Genomic DNA, 22238 nt, shown 5'->3' with positions numbered 1-22238 from the left:
TGGCCACGTGAAGAAAGCTCGAGAAAACTCCACGTGGCCAACCCGTTGATTAGGTGCGAACCCACGATTAGTATATTTTTATCCATTCGACCATTGGTAAGCTAATCATACAAGTGAATAACAACACTAAAAAACATACAAATGTGCTTTTTCATTAAAAAAATGCGTTTAAAAACACTTAACAGTGTATGAAAGGATACTGTGAATTGTTCTGTGAAAACTGATCAACAACACTGTAAAAGTTGAAAGAATTCTCTTTCAAACTCTTTTTTTCCTAGTACTTAAAAATCTATATTTGCTAATTATCTTAAATATCGGTTATGCGTGTGCCAAGATCCTAAAATAAAAAAACAACGAAATAAATAATGAACTTAGTGTTAACGAGAAACAAAGAAAGTGCTTAACGCGCATTTTTGTTGGCATGAAACTCACTTTAAACTGATAAAATCGTACTTTTTCTGAATGAAAATTTGAAAAAATTTCCGATTTTAAAATAAAATAATCTATTTTTAAGTATTTTATATTTATTAATAAGATAATTTAAGTACAGTAGCGGCTGCTTTACGATCCGTCGTAAAGCGAATCGTGTATTTTTCTTAAGTTTAACGTGATAAATTGATAATACGTTCCCGTAAATACAGTTCCTCAGTAGTAGAATATAGTTATAATTATATAATACTGCACAAAATGAATAATAGAAATAAACTTTGTACATTATAATATTTACGCGAGTCGCAAAAACGAGGATTGTAAAGAGTACGGTCGTAAAACGGGGTCTAGTACATTATCAGATGTAAACTTACTTGTTATTTATATTTATTTTTAAAATAAATAAAATAAAAATGTAGAATTTATGTACAGTTTATAATCTACTATTGATAATTAATCAAGTATTATTAAATTAGAAATGATAAAAACAAATTTCTTTTTCACTTTTAACTCTTTCTGCCGTATGATGCTACGGACACTAAGTAGGCTTTTTTATATACCTATTTCTGGTTTAGCCAGGCCCACAATGGGTGCAATCGAGTGTTGAGAGATGGGGCCCGATATAACCAGATAGACCGCTCATAAAAAATTCCCGAGAGTTTCTTGTTCGAATTCCATCTCGGATCCTCAAAACTGTAGGATAAGCGGGATGTCAGACAAAGATATTCTGTAGCGTGAACGAATGAAAGATTCATAATATATATTACTCGTGACGAAGCTACAGTTCTGAAATTCGATCTAGGGCCAAGATATTCGAAGTTCGCCATGTCAAGTCTATGGTCCGGTTGCCGGTTGTAAGCCGGTCGCGCGTTACGTGTGAATCGAGTTTCCGATTGCCGTCAATTTCCGACAATTTCTTTTTTCCGCTTAATTTTAAATTTAGATCAGTTTTAAACCCTTTCCCGCACAATTTTATTTTCTTACTCCGCAGCTTCGTCTTCCTAGAAAATATCTAGTTCTAACAACAATATGGCCGAATGGATCGTTATCGTCTTTCCATAATAAGGTCCGTCACATTAACCAAAACGGAAAAGCCCGAAAATTAAACTTTTCACTCCTTATTTTAACAAAAAATTAATTATTTATTTATTAAAAATATTAAAAAATTTAAAGGAATTTTTAAAAATTTTTAAATATTTCTTTCTTTTTTCAATATTGGGCGGATTTTTGGAAGAATTTTCAGTATGAGAAATCGACGATAGGTGGCAGTTCTTTTTTGCTGCTCGACTTGCAATTAGATGCCATGGTAGCACGTTGTGATTGTGGTAGATAATAAAAGCCGGTAGATCATTATCTCGATATATCAATCATTTAAACCTTCTAAATGAGTAAAATGACTCAAGATTTCGAGAAGAAAGAACGAATTGTATACAAACTCGTCCTGACTGGGGGTAAGACTTATTTAATTTCATTATTTCCAATATTTCTCTGTATAAAGCCGAGAACAGAGTTAAGAAGACGTAAACCTGTCTAAAGCGGAAACTTGCCTAAGCGGAAGAATTCTTCGAAACGGAGCGGTTTTCTACGTAATAAAGAAAGGAAAAAAAAAATTATTCGATACGGAAATCTGCCAAAACGGAAAAATTCTGTAAAACCTGTGTAAAGCGGAACCCGAATTAAACGGAAACTGTCCACACGAACAAATATTCTAGACGGAGCCGGGTTTTCTACGTAAAAACGAAAAACTGTTTAAAACGGAAACTCGCCAATACACAGTAAAAACCTGTGTAAAGCGGAATCTCGCGGTTTTTCTTTCGGTTTTCGTTTCGAACGGGTTTTTTTTTAACGTAGAAAATCGTTTCATTTCGAATAATTTCATCCATTTACGCAGGTTTCCGTTTTATTCGGATTCCGTTTTACACAGGTTTTACCGTACTTTCGAAATTACTCATTAGCTATGTAAACGAGGTGATTATTTCTGTTCGATTTATGATACTTTATAAGGGAACAAAACAGTAATTCTGGCTCCTTATTCGCTTCCAATAAAGAATTGCCAATTCGGCATGTGTTACCGATTGGTCGTAAGGGCAAGTACTAAGTAACAGTTTGAGGATTTTAAAGGAGCCATCACCAGTTTTATTGTAATAATAGGAACAAATTTAATCGGTAAACTTCAGGAATTTCACATAATTGACGTATTAAGTAACACTAGAAAGTCGCTCGGATGGCGGAAAGTATTGGCAAAGTGTCCTTGAGTTAAAAATTGATGAAAACTATAAAGTGCAAGACTATTAACTTTTTGGGTCGATAATTTTTACTTATTTATTAACTGAAGATACGAAATAATTCTTGCTGTTTTCGTAACAATAAAAGGTTATATTTAATATATAATTTTTTATGTTGTTGCTACTTTATTCAACGTACAAAGATTTTATTCTCTAACCGACGTATGATGAAATAATTCGGTTTGAAGATTAATTTGTCGATACAAATTATATCGTTACGTACGTAAACGATAAATTCGTAAACCCGATTTTTAATTAAATTATCCTTATCGTAGCCCGATAATACGGTAGATCGTTGGCATTTATTACAATTAAATTAGATTTGTTTGGAGCGAAAGATGAAGTATAAAATCCTGCCATTTATATTCGACTGTCGTAAAGAATGCATTTATTAAAATTATTCCAAACGGTCCTATTCTTTTTCTCGTTAAGAGAATTTTATATAATTTATTAATTGATTACTTTATTAAGAGAAAAAAAATTATTTTTGCATTCATTTAATTCCAGAAATATATATCACTTTCTATATTTCTGATGATAAATTTAGGTATAAGATAGCACATTCTCTGTGCGTTTATAAACAAATATATCAATAAAATTTGACACTAGAGTTTGTGGTTAATAGTACTTTTATTTCATTACATCACAAACTTCTATTGCTATTGTATTCATAGTACATCATTGCATCTATATTTATAAACTAAACTGAAAAGTAAAATTGTATATGTAAGCGTAGGTGTTCCGGTGCATCTACAGTAATTTCAGTTGCGTTCGTAAGTATATATTTGTATTAAATAAGAATTAGAAACTTTCTTTTACTGTTTTATTTAGATTTTATCTAGTCTTGTTCGTATTTATGACTTAAATGAAAGAAACATTATTTAAACAGTCGGCAAAATTTGTTAACTTCATATTCTATTGGAAAATATTCTCAAGAATAAATTAAGCAAGCATGTGATGATGAGCAATCATTTTTAAAAACAGTAGAGAAGTATAGGTTTATAATTGCCGTTACGTAGTTATATTTAAAAATACGAATATTTTGAGATCTCAGAATTAAATATAAAGTATTTGTGGTTAATGTTACCTATGGTTCCAAGATGGCGGCTCGTCTCCGATTCCAGCAAATAGAAGAAGGGAAATAGTGAGGACGCACGTTCTAACCTAACCTAACCTATTCTAATAAATTACCATAATTATTACCAACAAAATTATTAGAATAGGTTAGGTTAGAACGTGCGTCCCCACTGTTTTCTTGCTGGAATCAGATGAGCCGCCATCTTGGAACCATTAGGTAACATTAACCGTATTTGTTAAAGAAAATACATGATTTTTATGTTAGTTAAATGATTATTTTTCTTTTTAGTATTTAAATTTATATTTTCGATACGAAGAAAACTTAATAATTAAATAACGTATATGTTAACTATTGCAAAAGCAGTTTTAATAGAAGGAAAAAAAATCTTTCATAATTGTTTCAAAATATAAATCTGTCAAATTGTAAGTTACAAAATGATAAAATTTAAAAATAAAAACATTAAATTATATAACTTAAAAGAAATTACTGTTGTAATTAAGGACAAAAAAAGAATAATTTAAGAACCATTCAAGTCTGACTGCTTAAGAATTTGAATTTGAATTAGTTTTAATTTTATGTAAACGTTTGAAATAAAGTATGGTTTTTCTATTTCGATAGCTTTAAAATTTCAATTTATATTTTTTAATGTAATAAAGGAATAAAGTATGTTTGATATCTATAATTTAAATTATTAAAAATGTTTATTTACATACTAGAATATAAAATATGTTTGAAAAGTGTACGACTTATCGAGCTGTTTCGAAAATATTGATTTGTAATAAAATAAGTCTTTATTGTTACGGAGTATGAATATATGTGTACATATTGTTACGTAGATTAAAAGTGAACAACGGTAACAAGTCATTGGTAAACACAAAGGGATGTTTATTAACCTACAGAACATACTAACTCTTCAGTACATTGTACAAGATAAACTGATCCTTAACGTGATAACTCGCGGTTTTATAGTGCGAGGGAATGTTCTCGAAATATGCAAATGATAATGAATTAACGTGCGTTCTCGAAACTTTGAGAAAGAACATAAAAAAGACTAATTTACCATTGAACCAGAGACCTTCCGATTTATAGACAGAGATGATAACCACTGCACCATGGCACTTGACGGTTGGAAAAGGTGAACTGTCGCTATATTAAAAGTAAGATGTAACGTCTACAAAACAAACCTACTTAATGGAAATTAAATCTTAGAATATAACTATTTGCTATATAAAGCACTATTGTAAGATGTTTTATGGGTTCCAGTTACACGATGTTACTTGAATAAAGTGGAATTTTTTGGCACGACAGCAAGTAAATTCTAAATCATAATTCATGCTGTTAACTTTGGACTCTGATCGTGGTCAACTTCTTGAATTAGTTCATCATTTTTCTCCGTAGATTTTGTTAAAAGAGTTTTCATTTTCTGGAAAGTAGCTGATCAACTATCATTAGATTAGACCAGTGTCACAAACTCGCAGCCTGTTAAGGCTTTGTATCCAGCCTGCGGCCTTGATGATTTCTTCTCTGGAAATAAATGTTTAACATCTTGCAGGGATTAAAACAGAAAAAATTCAAACATCTAACTGTTTACGTAAGTCGTAAAGGCTTTGCAACAAAAGGGCTTTTGTTAGTGTGTTTTTTAAATTACATTATGTTTTGGTTTACCGAGTAATATTGAATATGGCCTGCATCTGATATACATGAATTTGACTGGCACTTTGCTGTGTTTAAGTATGAGACCCCTGGGTTAGACTGTTGAATAAGGAATAAAGGATTTAAAAGTTTATTTTTGTGATGTATTGTTGTTAAATATAACATTATACAATTCTTTCGAATATTTAATCATTCGTTATCAATTTTAAAGGATGTGTGTAAGATATAAATGAAATCATCATAATTTAATTTTCGTTCATCGGTCATAGTTATAGTATTTTGTCCTTATTAAAGAATTATTAGGAACTAATTCTGGTGATGATTAAATTTTAATTTAGTCACTGCCAGAATTATCATAAAAATAAGTGTTTGTAGGGAGAAAAATATTTCATTATTAATTATGCAATTCAGTATTTGCATGTTCCTTACTGTTATTTATAGACCCTTTTACTATTAAATTGTTCTTTTTAACTGAGAATTAAAGAATTATTGCTGATAAATTAAATAAACTAATAGACTTTTTTACTGATAAACAAATTAATTTTATTTTTTATAAACTTGTCTATATATATAATACATCTGCAGTGAATATGGCAACAAAAATATTGCTTATAAAATGACTTTTGTTCTCATAAATTATTTTCATTAGCCAAATAAGTAAACAAATGAACAGTTTTCAACCTGGATTTTACAACAGCAAACTTTGCAGCGAGCTTATAGGCATGTTGCAAGATTTTCTGATACCCAGCAATTAATTTAAATAATTAGGTATCGAGTGTGTCATGCACACTAAAGTAAACTGGTTAGGATGCCAGCTTTGAAAAAAGGATCAGAAACTATTGTTTAAATTAGTCCTGTAATTTTACTTTATTACTGAGTTGGCTGTAATAGAACTAAATTTCTGTTTTTAAATTGAACTTACGTTGTTACTCTTTTTATATCCGGCGTCGAAAATAGTCCATTATTTAGAATATATTTTCGAAATTTGACGAAATGATCTTATCGTTTCTAAATTAAAAATATAAAACGTCTTGAATAAAGTACGACTTAATGCACTAGTCATACTTTAAGATAGAATTTGGATGATAAAACAATTAGCTAGATTATTTCATTGCTTAAAATAAGGTTGTTTTTTTTTTCTTCTTTGTATAGTTAAAATGCACCTGTAATTCTCTTTTATTTAAAAATATATTATGTAATATTTAACCCGTTGAGTAAATGTTCGTATTGCTGCTACGCCTATCATTACTGTAATTATTACTTTTATTTTCGAGTATTTTCATTGATATCCTTATAGGTACAATACGAGTTTACTAATTAGCACCCGGCGATCCAGAATGCACAGTAATCTGGATTGCCGATAATTCGAGTGTTTTGCATGCACCTACCTTTTGTTAATCGTACGTATACACTGCACTTCTATAATATAATATTTTATGCACATGAATCACTGTGAATGTTGATTTTGTGCGATAATGTGTTTGTTTTATAATGTCTTTATACCAATCGTAACATTTATAGTCGTGCATTATATCGTCTTTAAGCTGGGCTTTGAGCAAACAAATTGGAAGTATATAGCAGTGTCCGCAATATTTGGATCACATATAACTTATTGAATTTTTGAAAATACAAAAAGCCTAATAAACTGGCAGTTTCAAATATTACAGAATTACCCTAGTCTCACAAATGCTAGATTAAAGAACTTCTACGTGACAAATTAGCCTGTAAAGTTTCAGAAGCTTTTAGTATGTGTGTTTACTATTGTCATAAACGTAATGAGAGAGAGAGAATTAAAAAACGCAGATATTTAGACTATTTCATGAATAATCATCTGTCAAATTTATTGTAATCATTTTAAAATAAACAAGATACATGCTAGCTACTGTTTTGACTTGAAACTACTGTATTATCAGAAAGATAAGGACACAGCTATCAAATATTATACAGATAATAATACAGAGTATATATATATATTTTTTTCAGATTAAATGTTATCTGAATGACACATTTTAAGAACTTATCCGTAATATTGTTTTTCATTGTTTCTATTGAAAAAATTGAATAATAACCTGTCTTTTTAATCTTAAATTAATTATTTTTATATGAAAACTTATGAATTAATAAAAGTAAAAACTTTAGAAGCTTGTTAAGAAATTAGAAAAAAATTCGTAAAATATTTTTCTGTAGACTGAATTTGTTTTATGTATATTTTAACGTTCGAGCGCTTGAAAAATTTATTTTTAATCCCAAAAATATCAAGTTTATGCAAGGTTTTTAATGTAAAGCATAAACTTTGTATCTAAAATTTAAAGGATGTATTAGATTTAATGCGATTCTCTGTTTCATTCCAGTAGCAGTTAGACATTGTTTTTTTTTATTCTTACTGCAATTTAGGTAAAATATGATAGTAATCAAAGACTAAATTATAAACTCCTGGTAACAATCATAGACAACATATTATAATGTCTGTTGAAACTAAAACCTTGAAAGATACAAGAAGTTCCTGTAAAACATATAATAGTCTTTAATGATGGTAGAAATCATAATACTTTATGGCATTTATAAAACAGTAGACCAAGTTATAAATTAGTCGAATGGTAAATCTAGATTCATTGGAACGTAACTCGGCTACCTAAATAAAGTAATTTGAAGTGAAGGTAAGAGATTGAATCGCCATCTCGATTCCAGCATCATCATTTGAATTTATAAGCTTTCATATATTGTAATATTTTTACATCGATTGAAGAAAATCCTGACTTGTCTTAATGAAGACTGTGTACTTTTTATTTTTAAGTAAATTACAGTCTTTTACAAACATTAACTAATCTGTATAAGTAGCGTACATTCCACTTCTATAAATTTACAAGAAACGTTTCTTACAAATTTTATATTTTAAATATGCTGCGAAACGTTAAATTATTTTACTATAAATTTTATATACGTCTGTAATAAATGGCATATAATAGTAATTCTATACCAAGGACATCATCATGTATTATGTTACGTTCAGGTAATTGTCATAAATTATGAATCCAATAACAACACGCTACGTAGCTAATTGTTATATAAAGTCGAGTCTCTGATTTCATTGAATTTAAAAAAATATATATTAATTTGGGCTATTATTTTGTCATTTTAAGTGTCTTTTTAAAAAATTATTACAGTATTACTAAATTGATTTTATTTTGCTAACGATTTTCGGACGAAAAAATGGTAAATAACACGAACGACTCGTAACCTAATTTTAGTCAAACCGAATGAACTGAAATTATCGGGTTACTTTCGGTTAAGTTAATAATTAATTAATTCGACTAGACGTAGGCAGTTAAGCTGCCATCTCGTGTTAATTATGATACATTTAATTTAGAAATTTCTGGAAGAAAAGAATCATCCCAGAAGTGGGATTCGAACCTGCAATTCCCACTTACTATATGGAAGCAGAAGCTTCATCTGGTTTACTAAGTAATTACTATTAAGTACCTGAAGAATTGGAAAAATATATTCTACGTAAATTATTAAATAGAACTACGTCTTTTTATTAATTGCACGTCCAGTTTTATTGTTTCTGCTTCAAATAGCCAATGACGAAATTGGATATGCAATTAATGAATAAACAGTAATTAAATATTTACTTTTAATCATTTAATAAGTCCAAAAACTATTTGTTTGATTTGTAGTTAATAAACAAACGAAAATAAAAATCTTTCCAAACACTTTCAAGGAAATTAAACCTTTTCTCAAGGACTTAATTTCCACGAAAGGATCCAAAAAAATTTTCAGGAGAAAACTGGTTTTTAGAATATAAATTTAAAAATTTAAAACTGTATTCCAACTCCCATCAATATTTGAAAGATGTTATCTTTCTGAAAGTAGTTCTATCATTGTCATACTCTGTTGAAAAAAATCCTAAACGAGAGCATTAAAATGATTTTTCCAACAGATCTCCATTTGCACCCTCTGTCGGAGCCATGCCGCCCGATAATACAGTTAAATAAACAAGCCAATGACGTAGCCTGTTTCTTCTGAAGCAAATTGTCGTCGGTTTACTTATCCACCCATATTGAAGCCACCTTACTGGGTAACATGCCTGTTTTCTTTCAGAAAGATAACATCTTTTGAATATTGATGGGAATTAGAATACAGAACAAATTCTTTAAATTTGTACTGTGGGTGATCGGTTAATGAACAAATCGGATAACAAACAGTTTCGCAAAAGATTTTTATGTTTGGATTACGAACACCACAGAACAAATGCAAGAAGAAGTGATGTAAAATAATGAATACTGATTGGTCTTACCTTGTCCTCTGGCAACAATTCAAAACTTTTCGGAGCGCAGACGTCAACATCAGCGGTCAACCCGGTATATACTGATCGGATAGTATTCCTCCGAACTTTGAAACTCTTGTAATTTCCCTTTTATTTTTCTGACAGAAACAATTCTTTTATAGTATTCAGGTGGGCACTTTTAAGTTTTGTGTGGGTTTTTATTTTTGAAAGGTGAGAGTATAATAGCAAAGGTAAAGAGTGGGCAGATGTCTGATGTTGCTGGGCAGCATGGCTTGAATAGTCTAGGCTGCAGTTCAATCTTATCTAAGAAAGATACAGTATAATCAAGAAAACTCAAGCAGCTTAAGGAGTAACAAAAATCACATCTGAGAAATAAAGAACATTGAAGAGCTCATAATGGAACCTGCAACTGATCTGACGACAGAAGAACACCAAGAAACTCGGCAAGATATGTTTCTTCTGAAAAAGAGGATTAATGCCGATATCCGCTATTAAAGATCTTTTGAAGAAGTGGGAGGATGTCAGAACAATGGTCTTAGTATGGCATCCAAACCAGGTTGAGGTTAATAGGCTCGGGGATGTCTACAATTACAATGCTATTAATTACTTTGAAAAATCCAGAAGAGAGAAAAGCAATCGACGTTAGACAGATTCTTTAATCCCCACAAATGGAAAAAACATGACTAATAAAAATGCAAGACTGTGTTTATATGTATTTCTATTATTACCTATAAATAAACAAAGTATATATTTTTTTATTTTTTGGAGTTTCCACAACGAATTAATCAAATTTCCATAAAAACCTAAGGTAAATCGATAATTGGTTAACGAACAATTCGGATAGCGAACAAAGTCTTGGAACGGATTATGTTCGTTAACCGTTCACCCACTGCATTCTAAGAACTAATTTTTTTCAAAGATAGACTTACTTGCATCTTAAAATATATCCTGCTTTATTAATAGTATTAAAACAGTATATATTTTTGATTTATTACATTAAATTTGAGTTTTCTTCTTCTTCCTGACTTTTTTTTTATATCAGAGAACTATTTTGTCTGTGATACAAATCAAAAGTAAGAGATTCTTTAATGAATCTTAATTTAAGGATAAAAAGGTAGTTACAAAAGCATTCTAATGCAAGATTATTGTAATCCGTTTTGAAAAATTGCATAAAATTAACTTTATTTTGTCGATTACTTATTATTATTATTATTAATATCTTTTTATTATATTTAAGGGCCATGTAGCGGAAAGACAACAGGTCAAGCTAGATTATGTACTTTTTTTGAAAATCTTGGATGGAAGGTATGGTGAATGTTTTGTAAAAATTAAAACTTACTAATACTTTCTTCAGTGTATTAGCCAAACTTGTGAGGTATTTATTGTTTATTACATCATTCACAGGAATATTTTTCTCTTGTTTTATTTAAATTAGTAAATATTTGATTTTTAAATTTATTCGTTTTTTATTTTTTTTTAATTTTTAATATTTCAGATTTTTATTAGAGTAATTATCTTAATTAAAATTGTTATCAGAATATAATAATTATATAGTTATTTTAATGATTGGTGTGAAATTCAATATTTATTAAATAGAAGAATTGTTTGGATTAATATAAATATCTTATTTTCAAAAGCTCATATCTTAAATTTAAATTATGACGGAAAAGAATTTAATGGTCGTAAAATATTAATAATAAAAGAAATTTGAATTTGAGTAAACTTTAATATATTTTTAAAAAATCTGAAATTCTTAGTAATGAAAGGTAAATTGTATAAAACCTCGTTAGTATTTTATTTTATTTCATTCTTGACGGGTCTTTGTTGAGCTTTGGTGACGTGAGATTGCATATCTTAAGAGAGCCACGAATGCCAAGATCTCAAAGTCGAATGGATTGCGTAAAACTGCCAGAATGCAAAACGGGGTGGTTCAGATTTCTGTCTAAATCAGTCTTGTTTGCTATCGGTCTCACGGCCGTATTTAGTTTTAGGTGGAGTTTACCACCTGCTTAGGGCTGCACTTTCAAACAACCTGACTCTAGAGAGGTCGAATCCCGAAGCGACCGCGGCAGCTAAGGGCCTTTCACCCACTCTGGGACAGAGCCCCGGTCAGGGGGTTGAACTCTCTCTTCAAGGTTCTTTTTAACTTTCCGTCGCGGTACTTGTTTGCTATTGGTCTCACGGCCTTCTAAAGATTTTCAATATATGATTTACTATGATACGGAATGAAAACGTCATCGACATATGTGGAGTAAATAATTATCCCGTTCGAGAACTCGGGTAGTTTGGAACATTCTAATTTGTAAATTGGGCTATCTGTTGGAACACCCTACTTTGCGGGTAAGCTCTGTTGTTAGATCTGAGGGAGAAGGATCTTTTATCCATTTGGTAAGATAGAGCTGCCTATCCGTGCATTGCGTAATGTGTGCACGACAGCAGATTTAAAAATGTATTCAATTAGAAAGTAAATTCTTCCGTTCGTAGATTTGACGAACGTTTCGTTATTTGAATTTCCTGACGACGAAGATCTTAGGAGTTGGTAGAAAACATTAGAAAGGTGATAATTTCGACTATTACTGGACTAATTTTTGAGGTTAGTGAGATTTTATGTAAGACTGAACCTTTGTGTGTAATGAAATTTTCTATTCAACACTATTATTCTTTATTGTTCCTATACAATAATGCCTTTATTTATATTGCTTTCGATTTGCAAAGTAATTAACAATTAGCTTCATTCCTATACAAAATAAAAAATTTCTTTATTGCGTGGTTAGTAAAAGAAAGTATTAACACGCATATTTTTATGTGAATTATTGTAACTTAAAAACTATGGTTTGTGTGTGTATTTAAACCATTTTTTTTTTTTTTAAATCATACAATCAATTATACAGGTCGGGGTTTTCATCATCGGATAATTGATTTTTAGAGTTAAAAATAACTTAATTTTTAGGCTACAATTGAAAAAAAATCGAATTAAATTGAAATAGAACAAAAAAAACGACATTCTGTACTTGAACTATATTAAACTTTTATAGTATCTTTTTTAATTAAAATTGAGAATATGAGCTTTTGATTTAATTAGTGTTTTATTTTTTCATCATTTGTTGTTGTATGAATAGTCTTTTAATTTAAAAAACATTTTTCTAATTTACTAAGTATTATGATTTGTTGATTGTATTCATCCCAGTATGATTGTGCTTGTTAAAGATAAAAATTTTGTATATATTTTAATTTATTGAATATTTTCTTTATATACAAAGGGTTCGAGTGTGAAAGGCGGTAACCCGCACGAACTTAATTTTCAGGAAGGACAAATAAATATCTTTTACAGTACAAAATCATTCATTTCTGATTTGGCTTTGCCTTCCCTCTAAGAGTGTAAATTGACACTTCCGATCATTTTACAAGGTAGAGGAACCTGTTTGTAAGGATAATTCGTTTTCTGGGTCGTCGTTGCCTCATACGCTCGAACCTTTTGTACGATGTATTTTCAGATAAGAAGCAGAAAATGTTTATTTTAAATTCTTTAAACGGTGTAATAGATCCATGTATTACTTCGTAAAGGATCGATATTATTCGGAATAATTTCTGACTATTTATCTTAACAAATAATGTAAACATTCCTATCTAGATGTTTTCAAGAGTTTTGATTCTATAAGATCTTTTTCCTTCATCTTAGGTATACCGGGTACCAGAAGCTGCTACGATACTTTTAGGGTAAAGGTGTCTAGTCACTATTTCATAATGTATATAAGAATAGATATTTTTTCCCAGTTTGTTCTTGGAATAAATTAAAGTTTATTATCTTGTTTTTCGACAAAATTTTAATCCTAACGCTTACGATAAGTCTATAATATTAAGCGGTATTTCCGTAAAAGTACGAAATACCCGTACGTAGATATTAACGTAATAAGAGATTTTCAAAATAACACATTACATGATTATTTTATTTTACTTTTAAAATATTGGGATGATAAAATATTATCAAATATAAATTTCAAAAGCTCTTTCTTTTTTTTTTTTTTTTTTATATGAAATCTAAAACATTAAAAGTTGAAAAAATAATTGAAATGTGTGTATTATTTACTTTTATTCCAGTTCAATTAACTTAAAATGAATTTATTTATTTATTTATTTAGAGGGGGCGTCAGATTCCTCGATCTATCCGAAAGTCAAGGTAGTTTAGCTTTCGTAACGACCTTTTTAATATTTTTTCAAAATAATAAAATTTAAAAAAGTTGTTTGTGTACTTCCAGTTGGTGATTTCCACTCTGCCAATCTTGAAAAATATTTAAATATTACTTGTAGGTTCTTGAGTAAAAACTTTTTCTGAAAAGATTGAAAAGGAAAATTAATTTTTCTTTTCATTTTTAAATATTAAGAGTTTTTTATTTAATAACAGCATTAATTGGAATTCGTATAAAACAACTTTTCTTGTAATTTAAGTTAAGCTAATCGATTTGTTGTCGTTAAATTTTAGATAAGTCACGTTACTAATCCTACCGTACAAAAGACTCGTCTTAAGAAATTTCTTTAAGTTAATATCGAAATTCTTACGAGACGTACACGTAATAATTCTAATGTCCATTTTTATAACGAAATTTTAGCGGAGAAGTTTCAAGAAAATTTGCTAAAAACTATGATGGCGATGGAAGAGACTTATTTCGCACTGGCCGAATCTTCCGACAGGAACACGCTCGTCATCTGCGACAGAGGAACGATGGACGCTTCTGCCTGTAAGGATTCCGTAACGAGAATCTTAGTTTTAACGTATCTGCTTCTTGCATTTGTCTTAACAAAATGAATGCGTATGACAGAAATTTTAGCATTTCAGCTTAAGATATTTTTGCTGTATTGTAATCCTTCTAAATAACAGTAATTCACTCAAAATGAAACATGCACACAGTCTTTGAAATAATAATTTTTGTCGTGGGGGACAAATCTTTATTTATTATTTACACTATTCCATAATTGTTTGAGGATATTAAAAGGTTATCAAACGGTCGATCCAATTGGGATGTAATATTCAGATAGTGCACAATAGTCTTACTGTAACTATTGTTCGGTAAGCTTCTAATTAGATTCTTAGGTGAATAATGTACAGTCATTTACTAGTACATTTAATGGCTGTTTTAAAAATAATCGAAGTTTGTATACTGATGTAAATGTAAAGTATAGCATAAATTTGATTATTTGTAGACTTTAATAAGTTCTCTTCTGACGATTTAACTGACAGAATCAATTTATTGCTTATCACAAATATGGAATATAATTTATTTGTTAATATGATGATCCTTGAGATATTTCAAGTTTATTAATGGAACAAATTTTATCTGATTTTGCAAATAATAGATTTAATATCTGATCCATTCTTAGTGTGAGTAATAATATAGATAACTATAGACATTATATAGAATTTTATGTACACCTTTTATGTATGCAGCAGCATAAGTGTAGCTGTTAAATTTTTCTTACGTCAATTCTTAAATTATGGATTTTCCCTAATGTTTAATTCAATATCATCTTGTTTAATAATAATTGTATGAAATAATAATACAGAATATGGTAAGGTTTTTTATAAATTTATAAGTACCGTTATTGATCTAATTTTACTGAAAGTTAAGATTTGTATGCACATTTTGAAGATTTTGTATAACATCATCATTACTCTTTTACAGGTAAAGCATGGTGCCAAGTAAGGATGAATGAATTTAATTTATTTTGATGGTAGATTTGCGGTGTATGAGGCATTACTGAGGATTTTAATAGGCTCCATCTGGATGTAGCCTGTTAAACTCTTCGGCAACTCTCAGGTTGCTGGCTCTACCGACGAAAATTTACTCTTCTTACTTGTCACCATGCTTTACCCGTAAAACAAAGAGCAACATAAAACACACTTGATTTGAGCGTAAGTCTACCAAAAATTATTATTGTTTACTAAAGAATGTGAGCATGTTTCATTTCTATCTGATTTATGCCACAAAATGCAGCTTAAGATAGCTATAAATTGTCTAAGCTTTATAAATGAATTAACTCATGAAATGTTTTTACAGTTATTAGCAAGGAATCTTGGGAGAAGATATTGAAAACCTATGGTTGGAATCCTGTGGAGATGAGGGATAATCGCTACAATCACATCATTCACTTGGTAGATTTTTACCTTTGAAAAAATCTGAGTTATTTTGAAATTCTTGTTGTAAATTGACAATATTACTTGGGTTTTTTTGTTGTTGAATACACTAAAAAGTCAATATATCCCTAAGACAAAGTATTATAAACGTATGAACACAGTAATATTTATCGTCTGTCTACTTATAATAATTGTGCTAATCAGCAGTGCATTTCTGTTATAACTATTATACAAAAGCAATTAATGAACTTTTAATATACTTAAAGCTTGCTTAAGTTTTCAGATTAATAGTTCTTTTTAATTTTTATTTTGATTTTTTTATAAATTAAATAAAAAGTTTTACACGAGTAATATAAATTTCGTTAGGTATCTTGCGCGAATGGCGCCGAAGAATTTTATACCTTAGAAGATAATCAGTGCAGAACAGAAGGACTTGAACTTGCTAGAGAAAGAGACAGAAGAGCCGCTGAAGTAAGTTGAATATTTTATAAGAAATTTTTTGATATTTATAAAGTAAAAATTGATTACTTTTCCATTTTTTTACTGCGCGGGGAACACGCATTAATCATATACGAGATTATTGAATTTTTAAGAATTACACGTTTGAATCAATTGATATTAAAATGCTTTAAATTTAAAAAATAAAACATACAATATAAATTTTCTACATTTGTTCAATATTTAAAGCCATATAATTATAATTAAATGATATGCAGTATACAGAATATTATCTATCTTTCGTATAAAATGTAGGATTGTATGTTGAATATTTTGATTGACTAGAAGAAACGGCAATCAAGTTTCAAGGTCAGTCATCAGCTAACATTAGGTAGTTATAAATATCCATTGTCCTTGAAAGAGAGATTTTATTTTTATAGCTAGTTGGACACTTACCTGTCTCTGTTGACTTTATTGATTCATTAGCAGTTTTCGTATATTGCTGAGATATTGCTTTTTTTTTTTATGGATTCTTCTACATTTAAGCTTACCATCTTTAAAGTATAGAGAATGAAATCTGTCAAAATGGGTTGATAATCTAGACAAGGTTTTTACTAAATACTTTAACTCTAATATTATATATTACAAACTACAGTTTATACAGAGATACTTCTAAAACACTTATACATTTTATTAATTTAAAAAAATTTTTATTAAAAACAAGGTTTAAATTGTACAGATTTAAGTATTTTTCAAATTTTTGCTTTATTTACATTTTTAAAAAATCTAGTAATATCAGAACTAATACATAGAAAATAAAACTAAAATTGTTACATACAGTGTTTGTACGATAAGACCTGGAAAAACAACATTTATAGATGACTACAAATGAAGTGAGGAGCCGTTACGAAAGTGAAACAAATCTCAAATAAATAATTGCTACAGTTTAAATGTTAATTTATAAACCACGTGTCTAGCCAGAGGTGTTAGAATATTCTACCAAAGAATATTTACTCTTTACGTCGGGCTAAATACAGTTTTCCTGAAAGTAGGAAAACGTAGGTGGTGTAGACTCATAAAATATATTTTTAAAATTTTAAATAAGTATAAATGTAAATACATTTTATAAAATAACAAATTGGGAAAAAAAAATAATACATTTGGGATGAACGTTTGACAAAAATTTTAAATAGTACTATTAATTTTAGATTTTCCTCGAAGTTATTCAAATTATAACCAAAGAAGTTATTTGTTTAAAGCTTAACTTGTCTCATACTCTATTTAAACATAATTTCGATCATAAATGTAATAGTACAGTTATATAACTGTTAAAGTTTACCTAGGGAACACCCTAATGGCCGCACTTCCGGAATTGCGATAGCATTTACGATTAGAAATGCAAATTTTTAATTTTATTGGGCCCAAGGACGCACGTTCTAACCTAACCTATTCTAATAAATTACCAAATTATTCTTTTCTTCTGTTTGCTGGAATCAGGGAACATGTTATAGCCTAAAACCTAAGCTATTCTATTCCCTAATAAATTACCAATAATTTGGTAATTTATTAGAATAGGTTAGGTTAGAACGTGCGTCCTAAGGCCCAATAAAATTAAAAATTTGCATTTCTAATCGTAAATGCTATCGCGATTCTGGAAGTGCGGCCGTTAGGGTTCTCTAGGTAAACTTTAACCTATATAACTTTTACACCTATGTTTTGTAATCGAATGATACGGCAGGATTCTTATCATTCGATTTAATGGCTTTTCTTCCAAAATTTTCTAAATAAGTTCAACACAAGATAGCAGCTAACTGCCTATCTATAAACCAAATTACTTGGTATCTTAATAATTAATTATTAAAAACTATTTTAGACCAATAAGAATTCAGTTGTATCATTTGATTATTAACATATATTGGGTTTGGTTTCGTGTGTAATTGATTTGATTTACAAAAGAACTTGTAATTTGAATATTCCACATAAGAAAAATTTTAAATTGTTACCTAACATTCTTTCATTAATTTACTACAGTTTTTTATTAAATTTTATAATAATAATAATTCCTATTTTATGTCTGTACCTTCATTTATACTTATCTAAAATTTAAAAAATTTCATAAACCTTGCATGCATTTCCGCACTTGAATAGAATTTTCTAATTGATTTGTAAATACAGTTTATATTTTCAAATAAAATTGAGGTCAATACTAAATAATAATACTTAGAATTTTCTGTCGTTATTGTCTTAAAATATTTTTATTACTTCAAATATGAGAGTGTCATATTTTTCACAAATATAAAATTACCTAAGCCAGAGATTATACAACCGAGTCAAGAATTTGTACAGATCACTTTACTTGTAGATGAGGTAGCAAACATTTTAAATAAAATACACTCGTCATTCTGATTGTTGCCAGAAAAGCAGCGCATTTAGAAATCCTGTTTTTCTTCGAGTAAATGGAAATATATCATGTTTCATTTTATTTGGGTAATAGTTTTTGATGTCAGATAACCCACAATTTTCCTCTATTTACATGTAAATTATTTTTAAAAATCTGGAAAAAAGTTGCGTAACTTTCCTGGCAACAACATTTAAAACTGCACGTGGCACCATCTGTTATATTTTATTAAAAAACTTTTAATCTTTTTATATAATTAATATAAAATGGCAAATTTTGAGGATAAGCTCTAAAGTGGGCAAACAAAATTGTGCCCCCTACAAACAGAAACATCCATACATACAAAAAAAACTCCTGAATTTTTTTTCTTGATGTTTCAAAATTCAGAGTTCAGTCAAAAAGAACCCCCCAAGTTTTTTAATTTTTTATCAGCATACTTTCCCTCTGTTGTTTGTGAAGTTTTCTGACGTATGATGGTCGGGTTGGACGGGGGGTCGAAAAGGTCACGTGGGTGTGATTTGGACACTGAGTCAGAATTACCATTTACAAATTGATTGTTTAATTAAATAAAAAAAAAACATGCTTACAAAATTTTTCTATTGTCGTCTATAAAGGATTCAATTCTTATTATTGGTCTAAGGAGAGGGTCCGAATATCAACGACATTGGACCGTCTCCTTATGACTTATATTAACAATAAGTCCCTCAGTGATAAGTTGATGGCCCCCGGGGCTCACTTTGTCTGGAGGAATTTTGGCTCAAGCGAGAAGTACAGGTCGGCTAAGGTATTCATCCACAGAGAGACAACACAGGGAACTAAGTTTTTTAGATGTCTGGAGTGTATCCGGAGAGACATTGGTCTAGTACAGCAATTTCCAACCAGGGGTATGTGCTTTGTGGTTTAGGGGTATATGAAAAAAATTAATAACAATTGATATACTAGAAGAATATTCAGATTCTGTGTTGAGGCCTTTGGTGATGTCACGGCACTTGATGCTTAGTTTTAAATGAAAATATAATTATATTTTTATTATATTTGTATCATTTTCAATTAAAAATCTTTTTTACATGTAATCGTATAGTGTTGTATAATTGACCAAGGGCCACTGTTTGACCAACATGCAAAATAAAACTTGGGGAAAGTGGCCTGCGAAGGGGTACGCAAGTCAAAAAAGGTTGGGAACCACTAATCTCGCAGAAAGAACAGTTTTAGGATGAAATATGTTTTACAGTTTAAATCCTCAGAACTTAGTTCTCGGAGAAAGACCCTCGTGCCCTTGAGACACTAGTTTTTAAAGGGTTCTCTCCTTGATATCGCTTTCTGATTGGTCCACCCAATGCCACTCGGATAGTATTTATCCAAACTTTGAAACTCTCCTTCATAATTCCAGTCTTTAATGTTTACCTTTTTGATAGAATTTCTAATAGAGACATCATTTAATTAATTAAATCTGTTTGTTGTGTTGTTGTTTAGTTTTTGTTTTTCATTTTTGAAAGGTGACAGTTTAACTGTCCCATCAGATATTTAACATTTTGCACAAAATTTTGTATTTTGTCCGGGTCTTCACGTGTTTGAGCCAGCAAATTGCAGGCTAGTAAAAACTGTGTCTGTAATGTTTTTAATTTGTGATAAGTTTTGATCAATTAATAATATATTTTTCTTTTAATAAAATATTTGCAAATAGAAATGCTTTACATATAACAATTATTAAATGGTAGAGAATCTATCTGAAAGCCACATTTTATGTCAGAGAGATCTCTTAAGGCAGACCACTTGTATTTAAATATATTTATCACATGAAATTGATTTGATGTTCTGTGTTGAAAACATTTTTACAAATTCCAGTGTAGAGCACTAAGTAATTGAGTTTCTGAGCAAAATATAACTGTTTCTGAATTACGGTTTCTTCAAAGCATAGTCCTGTTTCAAAATAGGATGAATTTGTACTCATTTACTATTCACTATATTATTTGAAAGTAAATGTACAATTTTATTAATTTTATAGGCTTGGATTGGCCATCCTTACATTGACGTGGTTGATAATACAACAGATTTTGATACAAAATTAAGAAAAACAATAGCTGTAAGTATTAAGAAATTTTAAGGACTTTTTTTTATTTATAGCATCTCTTCGAGACTTTGATATACTATTTTATACTAATACAGATTGTATGCAGAAGAATTGGTATCGATACTGGAGACAGATTAGCAACTAACAGTCTGAAATTGAAATTTCTCATTGCAAATTTACCCAGCGACGAAGTACGAAGTGTTCGATAATTTCTCGTAAAAGTTATTTTTTTGTTGTAAAAATTGACTTTAAACTTCTGCCTCGCAGGTTTTCCCACCGTTTCAAGATTTCGATGTTGTCCATGATTATTTAGTCTCCCCCAATCCACGTATACAATCTAGATTACGCAAAAGAGGACAAAATGGTAAATACATTTAATATTGTGTTTTTATATACATATAATAAGTGGGCAGTGTCTAAAACAAATTGATTTTCGAATAGGTAATTGGAGTTACCTTCACACACAAAGACGGTGCGAAGTCAACAATCAAGTAATAGAAGTCAAGCGACAGTTAACTCACCGTGATTATGTGGTACGTAATTGTGTTTAGTTTTTGCAATATTTACGAATGCATCCGTAACGAAAATTTCCTCTTAGAACATATTATCGCAACGGGACGATACCCATTATACAGTTTATAAGCAGCGGCGATGTTTTCTTTGGCAAGATATGTATTTTCAGTTGGATATTTACAAAGAACCCTGTCATCCAAGGTAGAATACATCACTTTTGAACTTAATTTATAATAAATTTTACAAATTTAGTAATTGTTTATACTTCTAGATGCAAAGAGCTTATACTTTTGGAAACATATTCTACGCTAAAAGGAGAACAACTCAAGAAACGTTTGCCTAACTTTTTGAATATCACAAAAGACGTTACAGGAGATCCCTCTTATTCTATGTTTAATCTTTCGTTAAAAAATGATTGGAATATTCCAAGTAAACACGTTCCAATGATAAATGGTATATGTAATGATACGCCAGTTTAAGAAATATTTATTGGCGAGACTTTATTTTCTTACCAAAAAAATGTTGGATATACTTAATCTTTAATCATTGTCATGGGGGTATTGTTACGTTTCTTAAATTTACAAACACGTGTGATGTTAATAAGTACTACTTTCCCCATGTGCATGCTATATCCTTTGGCTGGTTGTGTAAAGCCATTGTTAATCGGTACTAGTCTTTCTGTTACACATTTCATCTGTGATGAGTGTTATAAGCAGATATCTCTCCATTAATCCGATTACGGGTAGTGATAAAAATCTTTACACAGCAAAATATCTTATTTTCAAAGAATTTTGTTTTATATACATAGTCTTCTACATGCATAAAATAATGCATAGTCCTTTTTTTCTGTATAAATTATTTATTGTTTTACTGCTAGGATTTTTTTTATTGTACACCAAAGAATAAAGGATTATAATGTTTGAAGATATCACGCGTTTTGTTTCATTTAAGCATC

The 22238-nt window shown here is 29.7% G+C and overlaps 1 protein-coding gene across 2 annotated transcripts; it reads left to right on the top strand.

Moving 5' to 3' along the window:
* Positions 1 to 1683: 1683 nt before the first annotated feature.
* Positions 1684 to 22211, top strand: Ttd14 (TRPL translocation defect 14). Of its 2 annotated transcripts, XM_067285044.1 has the most exons (14): positions 1684 to 1880; positions 10971 to 11038; positions 13413 to 13450; positions 13873 to 13910; positions 13990 to 14037; positions 14341 to 14469; positions 15787 to 15881; positions 16230 to 16334; positions 20705 to 20782; positions 20866 to 20961; positions 21038 to 21134; positions 21212 to 21303; positions 21369 to 21484; positions 21555 to 22211. In XM_067285044.1, the coding sequence occupies exons 1-14, from the start codon at positions 1814 to 1816 to the stop codon at positions 21760 to 21762; spliced, it is 1275 nt and encodes a 424-aa protein (XP_067141145.1). In that variant the 5' UTR covers positions 1684 to 1813; the 3' UTR covers positions 21763 to 22211. The 2 variants fall into 2 exon arrangements, with proteins under 2 accessions (XP_067141145.1, XP_067141146.1); XM_067285045.1 differs by lacking the exon at positions 13990 to 14037 and having other exon boundaries at positions 1685 to 1880.
* The last annotated feature ends 27 nt before the right edge of the window (positions 22212 to 22238 follow it).

The sequence above is a fragment of the Centruroides vittatus genome, unplaced genomic scaffold (assembly GCF_030686945.1).
Source record: "Centruroides vittatus isolate TY-2023 unplaced genomic scaffold, ASM3068694v2 scaffold_149, whole genome shotgun sequence".
Lineage (NCBI taxonomy): Eukaryota > Metazoa > Arthropoda > Arachnida > Scorpiones > Buthidae > Centruroides > Centruroides vittatus.
Note: the sequence above shows the minus strand (reverse complement) of the source record. Positions and strands in the feature narration are given on the sequence as shown.

Bases quoted from the DNA above. Each gene is read 5' to 3' on its own strand.
- Ttd14 (XM_067285044.1), top strand. From the start codon at position 1,814: ATGAGTAAAATGACTCAAGATTTCGAGAAGAAAGAACGAATTGTATAC. The intron at 16,335-20,704 runs GTAAGTTGAATA...TTAATTTTATAG, and splicing joins GAGACAGAAGAGCCGCTGAA to GCTTGGATTGGCCATCCTTA. The intron at 21,485-21,554 runs GTAGAATACATC...TTATACTTCTAG, and splicing joins AAAGAACCCTGTCATCCAAG to ATGCAAAGAGCTTATACTTT.